This window comes from Bombus pascuorum, chromosome 11 (assembly GCF_905332965.1).
Source record: "Bombus pascuorum chromosome 11, iyBomPasc1.1, whole genome shotgun sequence".
In the NCBI taxonomy this organism is placed as follows: Eukaryota; Metazoa; Arthropoda; class Insecta; order Hymenoptera; family Apidae; genus Bombus; species Bombus pascuorum.
The window spans coordinates 768,642-781,902 of record NC_083498.1 but is presented as its reverse complement, the minus strand read 5'-3'; the positions used below and the strand labels follow the sequence as shown (position 1 = coordinate 781,902).

The following is a 13,261-nucleotide window of genomic DNA, read 5'->3' as shown; positions in this document are numbered from 1 at the left end:
ATTTTATCTTTGCAAATCTTTTTAACGAAAAATAATCAGGATCTGCATTCGTTTAGAAAAAAGATTGAACGGCCGTGATGAAATACTTGCGTGATCAGTGTTAATTAGATTAGCGTCTATCCTAAATTAGAGTTGGTATCAGTATCTTTTAATACGAAGCCATATGTTTTCTCGTATTACGTAGCTGGTGCTTAATAAAGCCGAATTCGCCTCAGATTCTAATCGATATATTTAAAAGCCGCAGACTAACACTCTCATTATACTATACATACTATACATAGTATATATAGTATAGTCAGTATATATACTATACATGGTATAATCAGAGTATAGTACAGGATAGCTAATAGCATTTGACGTCAATAAATTGATCGATATTATAGATTATATTTTACGAAGCATGCAGATAATAGATTGAATACAATCTGCGTATTCTAATTTCACTGACAAGATGCGAAAGTATTCACACACTTACGAAAAATATTGTATACATTTTTTGATATTTCATCGACACTGTAACAAGACACGACTAATCGTAAACGTTGAAAAATACTTTGGTGATTCATTGTACACTTACGAAAGATATCGTATTACGCTTTATCAACCATTGTCGTTCGGAAACGAAGGAAGAATATTCGTCTTTCGTTAAAGCACTTTCCACAGGAAGAAAGAAAAAGAAGTTGGAACTACGATTTTTAAGCTCTCCTTGCCATCTGCAAGAACTTGGAAATGCTAAGGTACTTTAACGTACTTTGTACAAGAAGCCGATTACGTAGCTTGTTAAGTCTCATCTAAGAAGTAACACGCTCATTTTAGTTGACAATACGCCGAGAACGTCGACAATAGGAACGACGATCGGAATTATCGAAATGCAGAATCTACCGATAGCCGAAAACCTCTCGAGCAGAACGTTATTTTCCTTTAGCCCTCCTTCTAATCTTCCTAACGTGCCTAGTGCTATATTTTAAAGCATGTAATATTGTGTTTGAAAATAATATCAAAACGAAAAGATCGTAAAACGCCATGACGATACAGAGAGATCGAAGTAGGGTGGAAAGTGGGAGCGGAACGAAATGATTCTTTGTTCTCCCCTCATGGTGACGCAGTTACGTAATTCCATTATTTATAGCCAATACTCGCTAGTATCTGGGGGATGAAACGAAAGGAACGAGACCACATCTTAGCCTAATTAATTTAGGAAGTCTGACTATTCTTCCGAGGAGAATAGAATTTCCAGAAACCCTTGCTCTGCTCGCATCCTAGTAGTTCCAGTATAAGTTTCAATAGAAGAGGTACAATCGCGTAATATAAAAAATAATTTTGGTGCGATCTCTCTGTGATTCGATCCGATGTGTATAATTTTATGCAGATAATACAATTACGTAAGTAACATAAGGCACGACCAAGTATTTAGAGAAAGCAAAATATCTTGTTTTTAAATTGTCTTATGAAAATGTTTATTTTAAAATATGATTTTGTTATATATAATAGGAGTTTGTATTGTACAATGATCGTAGTATTCTGTAACAAAAGTTTTTGATCATTATAGGCAGATATTTTTAAGAGTAATTATTCAAATAATATTATTAATTGCAAATACGTGCGCATAATACTTGTACCGCCTTATACAGACTACCAAATTTTTAACGCACCTGGATCGAGGTTTCGATAGATCTCCCCTTCTCTTTTTCCCTAAAGCCCACCCTTGAAGCATGTGGCGTCTGTTAATTTTTTTCTCCCCTTTGAAACGTTCTCTACCTTTCTACTCTGGTGCGCTTTTTCGACGTTCAATCGGTCGGTCACCGGCTGAAGCTCAATCGTAATCGATGCTTTCCACTTCTGCCTTCTGGCTTTTGAGATAAAACGCAGCATTCTCGATGCTCGAGTTTGGTCTTTCAACAGGTTAATGTATTCGTTCAGAATAAATGGCTAATCAGCCGTTTTCTCTCTGAACAGAGATAGAATATTCAAGATGCGTTTTCGCCCGTTTATTTTCAGTGAAACTCGAGATTATGAAATGCGTATTAGGACGAAACAAAAGGAATTCCACGTATACCGATGCTACATTATTTACGGCAGAAGAAAATATGAAACACACTGTTGCAGGTATTTTGTTTCCTGAAACGTCGCTAAGTTCGACGGAAAGTAACACGAATGAGATAAGTTAATGAACACTGTATCCCGAGGAAGGTTGAAAAAATAAGCACTGGCGATTTGTCGATATGAAAGGAGATGATAAAGTGCTCGTTAAAAAACGGGAACTAAACGAATAATGAGCAAGGAGAGAGATTCGAACGAAGAGTGTCATAAAGCGAAGAAGACGGGAATCGGGAAAAGCGGGGTAGCACGAAGGACATCGAAGAGTCATAGACCGAAGGAATGGTAGAACGAGTACCCTGGAACGAGTTACGGAGGGTCGCTAATCGCGGGCTCGGGTACCGGGAAACGCGGTAAAAGGATCTCTCATGAGTTAGCGACGAGGGTTGCCTCGAGTCCACGCGCACATTCACCATAGCCCGTGGCTTCTTTACAAGCGTACACGGTATATGAATAATATCTGCCTCGGATATATGTATCGTGATAATATCGTTCGTGATCAGATTTTACAGTATCCTCAGGAGACTGGTACTTCTGGTTATACGGAATCGATATCACCCTTGAGAACGTTAAAATCTACTTCCTTTGCATCGATATATCTGTATTAGCATTTACCACACTGTCGCGCCGCATCGATACAGTTTGGCAGTTCGTACACGTATTCGAACGCTTTTTCGAACGCCGGAACGATCTATCACGGAAAGTATCAATTTTCGGAAAGTATCAATTTTTCAGTTCCCCGGAGCTTTTGAAAAATTCAATAATTATCCTGGGAATCGCATCCTATACGGAACATAATTTTCAGCGCAATTTGACCACCAACCGAGGATTTATGGTAGACGTATATGTGTGACAAATGGGTGGAAAAAAAGTCATGATGTTGGTGCTATACTTTCAAACTCGACACCGCGATTCAAACTGCAATTTTTCTGAAATATTGCCTGCAAAAACGTAAAGCAACGCTATGCGCAAATATCTCTATCAGTTACAAGGCTATGATGGATCGTACGTGTCGAGAAGATATCTCAAACTATCCCTTTTCGAACCATGAACTAAAAGGAAAAAAAGAAAAGGAATAAAACGGAAGAAAAAACGTAAACTCGCGCAAGTACTCGGTCCTCATATCGAAAAGAATCTCAATGCTTGGGTTTTTAGGCTTCGCTCGAACAAATGGTTTAGACGCGAATACCAGTTATTAGGACGAATGCGTATGACATAGCCGAGTGGATCCCGATGAAGATTCGTGAGACGAAAAGGGTCTGGAAGGGTCAGATAGAGGGCTTAGTCGTTGCACCCGCAACTCGACAGGCGAGCCGTGCTTGATAGGGGATGAGTGGACGTCTCATAGTTAGTGGAGGATCATCCGTAATTTATGGGAGATCGATCGACTTCGCATTGAGCTGCCACCCAGTGACGTAATCGATCGTGTACGATTACGTCACAGGATTCTCTATCCAGTTAGTGCGAGCAAGTAAGTAGTAGTCGAGGCGTCGTGTATTTCGAACGTTTGTCCTCGCATGTCACGAAAAAATATCACGAAACCTGTGTCTGCGTTCACATAAACGGATGTCTGTCAACAAGATCAGCTTTATCACACGAAAAATATAAATATCTCTTGATTAATTAAGTTAATGTACCATACCTTCCATTCTCTGCCCGCATATTCCTAGCTTATACGTATATCGATCGCTTGTCAAAACTGTTAAACTATACATCTTCGAAACATCGTTAATACCCAAATAAAGAGATCGGTCAATATTTTGCCACGATGAAGAATTGATCACTCGTTGACAGTAATTTTCATTCGCTTCGTTTTCCATTTTGTTCTCTATCGAATTAAGCGAATTAAACCAAAGCAGTTTTCAAAAAGACAAATTTATATTTCATTTAATCGGCGTTGTACGAGATCGTACGAGAATTATAACCAAGATTATTACATCGAGGAAAGGTGATGAAACCTATTCTGTCATATTTCACGGTTGCAAATTGTCTGTCATCCCCCAAAGGGATTGATCGCTTAATCCATAACGCCCCAGATCTCTTACTTTCCATATCAACATTTAAGTTTCCAAGTCCTTTTTAGGTCTCATCTTCTCGAGATGAAGTTCTCCGAAGTCATCAAAAAGCAACGCGGCCTGGTTCGTTCAAGTTTTCCTTACCAACTTTCACTTTGGTCCCTTTCTCTGCCTATTCCCATCTTCTCTCCTATCGTTAAGTAAATATTTTGTCAACAGTTTCGAAAGATGTTGCGTCTCATTGATATTTCCGTTGATAAAGTCAATTTGCACTGTTACAGGCAAAGAAGTAATTTTAGAACGCGAAAATAATATTCCAGTTCTTTTGCATCGCGCGATTAAAGAACGAATAACGAATGGAAGGGTGAATAAATGAATACGATGAAGATTTCAGCTCGCGATAACGCGTTAATTATACCGAGGAGAACGCTCAAAATTGATACTAGGTATTTACACGTTTTTCCTTTATCGTTTCCAATTCTACGGATTGCCCTATTATAATTGGTCGAAACACTCACTAAACGTAGGATTAAATCGACGAGTTGTCAGCATGAGAAACAGAGAAGAATTTCGCGTTAAATTTCAGGGTTTACAATCCTGCGACAAATAGAAAATCACATTGGAAGTAGTTCCAGTGGCGCGATACGATTCGATGTATCACGTTGATAGACAGATCTTTCGCGCGATATACTTGAACGAGATCGTGCTTCGTTAAAGCCAGTTTCGTCTCTGTGGATCGTTCGTCGTGGCATAGGCCGCACGCTTCATCTACAGCCGAATTGGCGCAGAAGCGGCATAGCACGGCCGCTATCCAAATCCGCCATTATCGGAGCTCTTGCCGCCTCAGTAGGTATCTACTCGTGAAATCGTCGATGGCGGAAAAAAGACGAGGAAGAAGGGCAGAGAAACAGAAGAGAAGGAAGACTGGCTGCTGAACAGCAGAGGACGAAGGAAAACGAAGAAGCTGCGGGAGAGAAAGACAGGCGTAGAACGTCCGTAACGTCGGAAGAGCCGGGAGCAATTTCCGGTGGCTTTTGTGCGCCCTTTAAAAACGCGAGCTACGGGGGATGCCAAGAGGGCGGAGAAAAAGGGTAGCGAGGAGAAGTCGGTAGAGAGTTTTGCGAATGTACGTACGAGTGGTCCTTCTGGACCAACAAATCCCGTGGCAAGAGGGGGGGCGGGAGTCGAGAGGTTAACTGCAGGTCCTTTCGCGTTCTTCCTCTCCATTCGCGTGCTTTATATTTCCCTTTTCCTTCGTTGCGTTCTGATCCGAGTTTATCTCCTTATACGGTTCCCAGTTCACGGGAAAACGTATCTCCCAACGGAATCACACCGATAACGAGGGAAATTTCAATGACCTTCGGTAAAACGAATAACTTCGCTTCAAGATAACACGTCGCCTCATCGACCAATCTTTCTCATTCCTTCGTTTCTTACAAGTGATAGCAGCAGAGCAGTATAAATAAGAAAATAGCATGCGTTGATTTAACATTAATTTGTATATTCCATTGAAATGCTCATAGTGTTGCCGCAATACGATCAGCATCCTTATCAGTTTATCCGAAATTTATCTACTCAAGTTGCAAAAACCGTATGACAAATATCATGACATCTATCAACTTGTTCACTAAATGAATATTTGATTCCATAGAATGGAAAAGTTACGTCCAACGTTTCTTTCTGCGACGTTGCTTATCTCTTGATAGCTTCTCTCTGATATCATAATGCCATCGATACGATTTCTCTTTTGGGATCTATCGGGGAGAGAAAAAAAATTATTTCCTCGATATTTTTTATTCCATTTGGAATACACGCATATTTATATGTGCGTATTCTATTACATGGTGTAAAAGAAACATTGTTTTCAAGATAGGTAAATTTCTTTAGAAATGTAATACCGCGTCATGACAGAAATATTTGTATCTAAATGTTTGAAATTTCTTACTCTTTCGTTAGACTACTTCTACATTCTTTCATGTTTTGCAAACAAAATCTCAATATTTCTAAAATTCTTGCGATCCAAGTTGAGTTGCGTTGATAACATTTTGTCACCAGAACAAACGAACGTAAAAACTGTACTTTGGTCGTTTGAAATTTTATTGACACCGAGTCATTGATTCCAAAGCAATAATGCAGCGAGCAATTCTATTGCTTTCGAAGTACGTTAAACCGTATTTTCGCGGTGAAGCAATCTATTGTAGAGATTCTGATTGTCATCTCGCTTTCTGCGAGACGTTCTCGGTTTCAAAGAAAGTTAATAAATTACCAAAAAGACGGAGTATGGTCATACCTAACGTGATACGAACTATCGTACATCAGTTCACAAAGAAAACGAACATGTCGTGATATAGTTCTAAGGGTAGCAAAAGCGACGAAACATTCTGACAAACCTAATAGATGAAGGATAACTGAAATCGAAATGGTTGTTTTAATTGTAAAAAATGAAGAAAATAGTCGAAACAATGTCTTCGGCTAAGAAAGTTGTTCGCATCGGAGGCCGTCGTGATCCGTGCTAATAGATATCATTTCATCTCATCTCACGAAGAAGACCTAAGCCACGAGGAACGTTTTCCTATTACGGCTTCGGTCGGAGTCTCCCTTTTGCGCGTAGGACATGCACGTGTATATATATATATACATATATATATGTATGGTATGTGTGTTTGTGTATAGAGGCACACATATATACTTGTATACCTCCTTTCCAGGGATAGAATCCCGACCCTTAGTACCATCGAAAGCCTTCGCTTGCCTGGCCGTGTCCCGGTTTTCTTTCTTTTTCGGGGACACCAACATGGGGTCCTAGAAAGCGCCCGCGCGCTTCTTTGATTGGCCAAATACTATGGGGTTTCATCGATATAAGACGAGATAGACAGAGACGATCGAAAGAAGAAGGACGGTGGAATCGAAAGGCTCAGTTAGGAAGGAAGACAGAGGGTGAATTACAAGGACAGAAACAGTAGAAGCAGCAAAAGGGAAAAGAGGCGAGGGGAGATTGGTGGCGAGGTGGTTGGACGAGCGGATAGCAAGGGATTTCTAGCAGAATAAGAGAGACAGACGGAAAACGAGAAGGAGGAAGGGACGGCAGGAGGTAGAAAGAAGAGAGAGAGAGAGATAGAGAGGGAGGGAGAGGGAGAGAGAGGGAGAGTGAGGGAGAGAGAGGGAGAAGGACATATATCGGCTGCTACGAGGGTGCGTGAGCTTTCTCTCAGAGGGTGCGTAGAGTCAAAGAGGGGGACATCGGAAGGAGAAAGGGCCGACAGGGTCGCAGAGGGGCGATGGGCGAGAGGCTAGAAGGGAATAGGAGGGTGGGAGAGAAAAGGAAGAAGGGGGATAGCGGCCGGGAGGGTGGGTAGTGGGGGATGAAAGGGAGAAAACTAGAGGGTGCGTGTAGGCCTGGGGAATCAGTCGCGGACGAGCTGCGTTCGGGGTTTTATCTGTAGCGCTCTGTCCTTCCCGTCTCCTTCGCACTCTCGTCGCGCGTTCTGTCCCTCTTTTTCTATCCCGAAAGGACGTTCCACCACGTACGTACATAGACGCACACGTATACACACACATATTCCCCGGACATTCGCGCGGAAAGCCCGCGCACTTTATTCGTATACGTGTTCGTGGAATATCGTGGCAAAACGTGCACGAAAAAACGAGAAAAGAGAAAGAAGGTGGAAAATAGACGGAGACAGGCTGCCAACCCGGTGCTCCTTTCATGCAGTGGAAAATCGCGGGCGGAAACACGTGCAATATAAAACGACGCTTCGGAGATTCTCGGAGGCGCGCGGATGCGCGACGAATTAAATACGTTCGTGTTGTCCTGCGCCGTGATCGTTGCGTCGCATCGCATTGTACTCGCGTGTCGTCGCACACGACAGTGAATTACGCTTTTATTCGATAGATCTTACTAATTTTACGGTGATATCGCGGGGTTGAGGTGTACTTCATCTCGAGATATCGCCTAGTTTCTTTTCCTTCTTTATTCCGACATTGTTTACGCGCGAGCCGAAACTGTCACCAATGGTTCATATAGTGGAAGTTGTATCGTCGCGTCGGAACGACTTACAAATGGTGAGTGAGAATCTTATTCGTGTAAATTAATGCAAATTTTACCAATGTATCTGAGATTGAATTAATCAGATCGATTATTTTCTACGAACGATAGTCCGTTGAGGTTCTTGAAGATTAAACCCATCGCGCGTTAGCTCTTGCCGATAATTCGACGAAGCTGCACCGTGCTATTGAATGAAATCGGAAAGTACTTGGAATATTGCGTTTTCCTAAACGCATTAAGAATCAAAAATCTAGTCACGAAATCGTTGGCACAACTTACGAAGCTAACGCAGAAAATGCGTAACACGGTTGTAAAAATGAGGTGCCGATTCCGGTTATATAGACGTTCCGATAGACGGCTACGAAAATACATGGATCTACGCGAGTTTACGAGCGACCGCGAATTTTCATGCACCGGCCCTCTTTATATCGGTCGCTCGCTCGTTCGCTCACGCATCGAACTCGTAAAAGATTTCCGTGCGTCTGTTTACGCGCGGTTATTTCTGGCGGCATATGCGCAACCGTTACGTTATATGTACCCATATGTTGTACAGGCTGTACGCGGAACGTTTACAATAGTACCTCCTCGCCCCGCTTTTGCATACGTACTGAGCTCGAATGCACGTGTACACGTGTGCACGCATACGTGTCGGAGGGCATTAGGCGCGCGTACGTGTGAGCGCACGCGAAGAAACGCAGCTGCTCGATAGCGGGCGTGTCTACGTTTCGGTTTGCGCTTCAACGTGTTTCACGAATCCCGCGAGTCTTTATCAACCGGCAGATAACGGGGTTAAATCCAACTTCGATCGATCCTATACCTATTACGAAGGGATTTTAAACTCTTCCTTTTTTCGACTTTTATCAAGTGGAACGCGATAAAATGAATTGTTTCCTCCGTTAACTTGAAACTTCCGGCGCTCCTGCCGGATGTGCCAAACGATTTCTCGATGTTTTAATCAAGGTATTGGTTTCTCCGTGTAATTTCGTTCCCCTTCGTGTTCTCGGATGTTTCACACGGTAGAAAGTATTCCCTACATTTTAACTATTGCATCGAGAGCAACGCGTAATAATACGCACACATGAACGAACGAATGTCGACGTTTGAAGCGGAATTTTTTTATAATTTACCAATCTGTGTTTTAACCATCTGGGAAACTATATCGAAAAAGATTCAACGTTTCAACTTGTAGAAGCAAACAAATTTCTATCCATCACTGTGTTATCAATTTTCTATGAAAATATGGATTTTTATAAACATTGTCGTATTTCACCGAATATGAATACATCTCGATGAAATCTATAACGCAATTTCGAAATTCAATTACTGTCTATAAATAGAAAACACGATAAATAATCGTTGGGAAGATTTTGCATAGTCTATCGATGTTGCGGAGCGCAGAAGAGGATATGCCGTTTTCACGTAATATGCGACCTAGTTGCCGAGCGAAATTTATTATCTCGGATAAACGATGTACCTTCGATCGGTGGCTTCGCGTCCATTTACCTGTCTTCCTGTCGATCGGAGCTTCCTTCGCGTTGACGTTGCCCATCCTATATGTATGGTGTGCGTTTGTGTATCGGAAACGTTGAACAGAACACATGACGGGTTCTCACGAGAAGGCGGATCGGTGTTGATGCAGAGACGTACATCAATTAATGCAGCAGCACACGTGAATGTGCCAGCGCATAACGCCGTGGTAATGTAGCTCGCCACATGGCTCCGCTGCTTTGCTTGGCTCATCAATCCTAAAACCAGACCACCCGTTCTCCAACTTACCCATCGTGCCGGGCTCGAATGCGACATGTACTACAATATACATCGATATTTATTAAATATTTCGAGAACCACGCGTCACAACATTAATTCTTAATCCGATCAATTATTTCTAACACGGATATTAGTTCGCTTCGAAAAAATTTTAGCGAAAAATTTAGCGCTACCACTCGCTAAACCATCGATTCTATAATTTTCCTGTACAATCGTATACGTAAATGACACGCGTGTTACTTTATTGTACATTATTTAAAACTGCTAATCTATGTGATTTTGTTCGACGGACTGGCGGATCAGTTACATTTCACCACATAATTAGATGATATGGTAGCGCAAAGTCCGCAAATGTAAGCCGCGAACCGCATACATGAAAACGAGCCCATGTCAAAAGCAGTGTTAAACGTTTGTGAAAGTCGTGTCGGTGGTTTTCGACCGTCTGTCTGACAGAACACCAGCAACAACACCGCGATCGACGTAGACGTCGATCGGTGTCGTCGCCGTCGGCATCACGAAATAGAGGCACGAATAACGTTTGACATTTAATGCGCACCCAGGCATTGGCTTAGATTAGAATCGGTGAACGGTGATTGGCCTGGGGACGCGAAAGCTCACTCGACTCGAATGCTCTTTCGGCGGGGCTGTAGCCGGCGTTCAAATATTTGTAGAGTGTTAGGGAAAAAAGTGATCGGGAGAGGGTGGGGGTAGGCGAATAAAAAAAAGGAGTGAGAAATTGGATAGGCAGGCGACCGGGTGTTTCGTGCCGAAGAGGCGTGGTTGCGTAAAAAATTCGATGTCGGAACGGTGTATCATATTCTCCCGTGAACATAGTGGAGTTACTCGTTACACAACCAACAATAAGAAATATGTACACAAAGACTTTATCCTTCGTAAAGTATAAGTGCCCACACTTTTTGACTAAGATGGGCAGACGCGATAAGATATTTTTTGATCGGTATGTATCTAGGAAACGGTTGAACGATTAGCTGACGTTTTAATTTTTTACTTGTATCACTGACCGACTTTTCGCGCAGCTACAATGTCACTTGCAATTACAAAAGCTGCCAACGCTACAGATATGAAATATTGTTTATGTCAATTATAAATTTCATCGTTAGAAATATAAAAAACAACAAGAAGGAATAATTAAACAGAGCGCTTAATATCGATGTAATAATGAAACAGAGAAATTATATCCGGCAATTATTGCATTCTTATTAATTACAGAAATACCGATGTCGCGAAATACAAATTATAATTTTAAAATTGCGTCGTCCATTGAAAGTATTAGCGCGCGAGCAAACATTTGCACTTTGAACGATTCGAAAATATACGGACACGAAGAAACTAGATCGAAGTTAAAATTAGAATTCCTTTAAACGAAGAACGACACAAACGATGGGCTGGCTGAAAAATAATTTCCTCGATAAACCGCGTTACCGTCGGTAACGTTAAATCAGGCTAACGCGTGCATTTTTTTGACCATATATTTTCTGACGCCCTCAGCTATGCGCGCGTATAGCTAGCGTTCGTTACACAACGTTACGTTCAATCGTGGCGTACTTCGCGCTTGACAATAAAACGTGAATCCTATTTATAATCACGATGAAAACACGCAAGCAAGCTAGCGTACAGGTAGACAGCCAGGCAATGTTCGAACGCGCTTTGGACGCAGGTGCGTGTTTATTCATACCACGTTGCGTCGTAACCCAGGTTTCAATATGAGTTATCACTGGGCCGAAGTCACATTGTTTGTCAGCATCAAAAAAAAAAGTGACGCTGATAACTCGCTAACCGTGCGATATGACGGGCAAATTCATTTGGCAATTGTACGCAATACTGTCACCGTTGAAACAATAGGAGAATTTTCTCTCTTTCTCTCCCTTCCACTCTCTCTCTCTCTCTCTCTTTTACACGCGCGATGATTTTCATGATCGCTTTCATAGATACGTTCCATTATTGATCGCGTGCAGAAATAGCAACGATTGGTTCTTTAAAAACAGAACAAAATCGTAGCGTGCGCTCGTCGAAATTCGATAGCTTAAATGATTCGATTCATTTTGGAATTTCAATTAATTCACCAATTAGCTCGGCTAGAATCCGTTTAGACGTAATATGCTAGAAGGTAATTCGAACCGCTACGCTCCTCTGTGGCATCCGACGTGAACAGAGAAGAGCATTTGCTTTTGGAGCAGTCGACAAATTAGCTGTATTAGCGGTACAGGCGCGGGTACAGATTTCGCGGAGCACGGTTTCCGGTTGGATACGCGTGCGGCAAATTATTGAAGTTAACTCGAACCCAGCGATGCCTCTGCTGCCGCGCCCGCTGATTTCTCAACTTAAGAGTGCCGATAAACAGGTTTTATCATATCGCCTCTTCCAGATCATACTCCCAACTTTGACTCATACTTGCGCAACTTTTAGCACTTTCTTATGGTTCATGCCTCGATATTTTTGTCAACTTTGGATATTATCTATTTTACAAAGGAAAAAGAAGAAATATGTACTAAGCACCGAGATACTAGAATATTATTATTTATATGTATACTATATTCTCTTCCTGTTTTGTCTTGCTTCGGTTTTCCTTATTTTAAATTCAAGCGTATTCCTATTCCTCTAGGGAGGGCTAATGAATTAGCGATTGAACGTAAAATAAGCTTGATGAAGAAAGAGAGGAAAAATGAACAAAATCGAGGTACTACAGGATGTAATTATACGTGGAGAGCTCACAATGGAAAGAAGAATACATCAATCATAAATTGGGGTGAGCAGACTGTAAGGTATCCTGATATCTGGCTTGTTACACGGTCACGACGGCATTAACTTGCCGAAGGGTAATCAAGTAATGAATACATCGCCGGCGAAGACCGTACGTATATAAATCATGCTGGAGAGGATGCCAGGGGCTACAGAGTGAGCCCTTATCTCCAATCAGTACATTGATTGCACGCAGCCAGGTCAAATACCGGGCTTCGCTCGACGGCTCGGCTCAGACACGATAGCTTATTCAATTTCCGAAGCGGCATTCACCATTCAATTCGGCAGTTATCAGCCTCCACCTATCCTCTATCTGGATTTTGCGTGGCTTTCTAGGAATCGTACTTCCCATAAGAGAAAAGAATTGGGTTATTCGAGGCGAAGGATCGAGAGGGGCGAACAAGAGAGAGAGAGAGGGAGAGCAATATAGATATGGTTAATTTAATTGCGTGCCATCAAAGTTTTGTCTCGCGACGCTGGAAGAAAGACAAAATACGATGTACACAATTGATCGTACTGTATACCAATTTTATTATCGTAGGCAACTTCTATGAAACGATCATCGTTTCGTTCTTAT

At 41.9% G+C, this 13,261-nt stretch overlaps 1 protein-coding gene across 26 annotated transcripts in view; it reads left to right on the top strand.

Moving 5' to 3' along the window:
• LOC132911689 (CUGBP Elav-like family member 4) overlaps positions 1-13,261 on the top strand; it is a 571,541-nt gene that overhangs the window by 481,710 nt on the left and 76,570 nt on the right. For 10 of the 26 annotated variants that reach the window (XM_060968527.1, XM_060968506.1, XM_060968500.1 and 7 more), the window contains exon 1: positions 9,701-9,853. The exons of 13 other annotated variants lie outside the window; for them this stretch is intronic. In XM_060968527.1, the coding sequence (XP_060824510.1) occupies positions 9,716-9,853 (138 nt within the window). In that variant the 5' untranslated portion in view covers positions 9,701-9,715. Of the gene's footprint in view, positions 1-7,512; positions 8,175-9,700; positions 9,854-13,261 lie in introns of those variants that run through there. 3 more of the 26 variants (XM_060968522.1, XM_060968508.1, XM_060968517.1) reach the window with 2 other exon arrangements.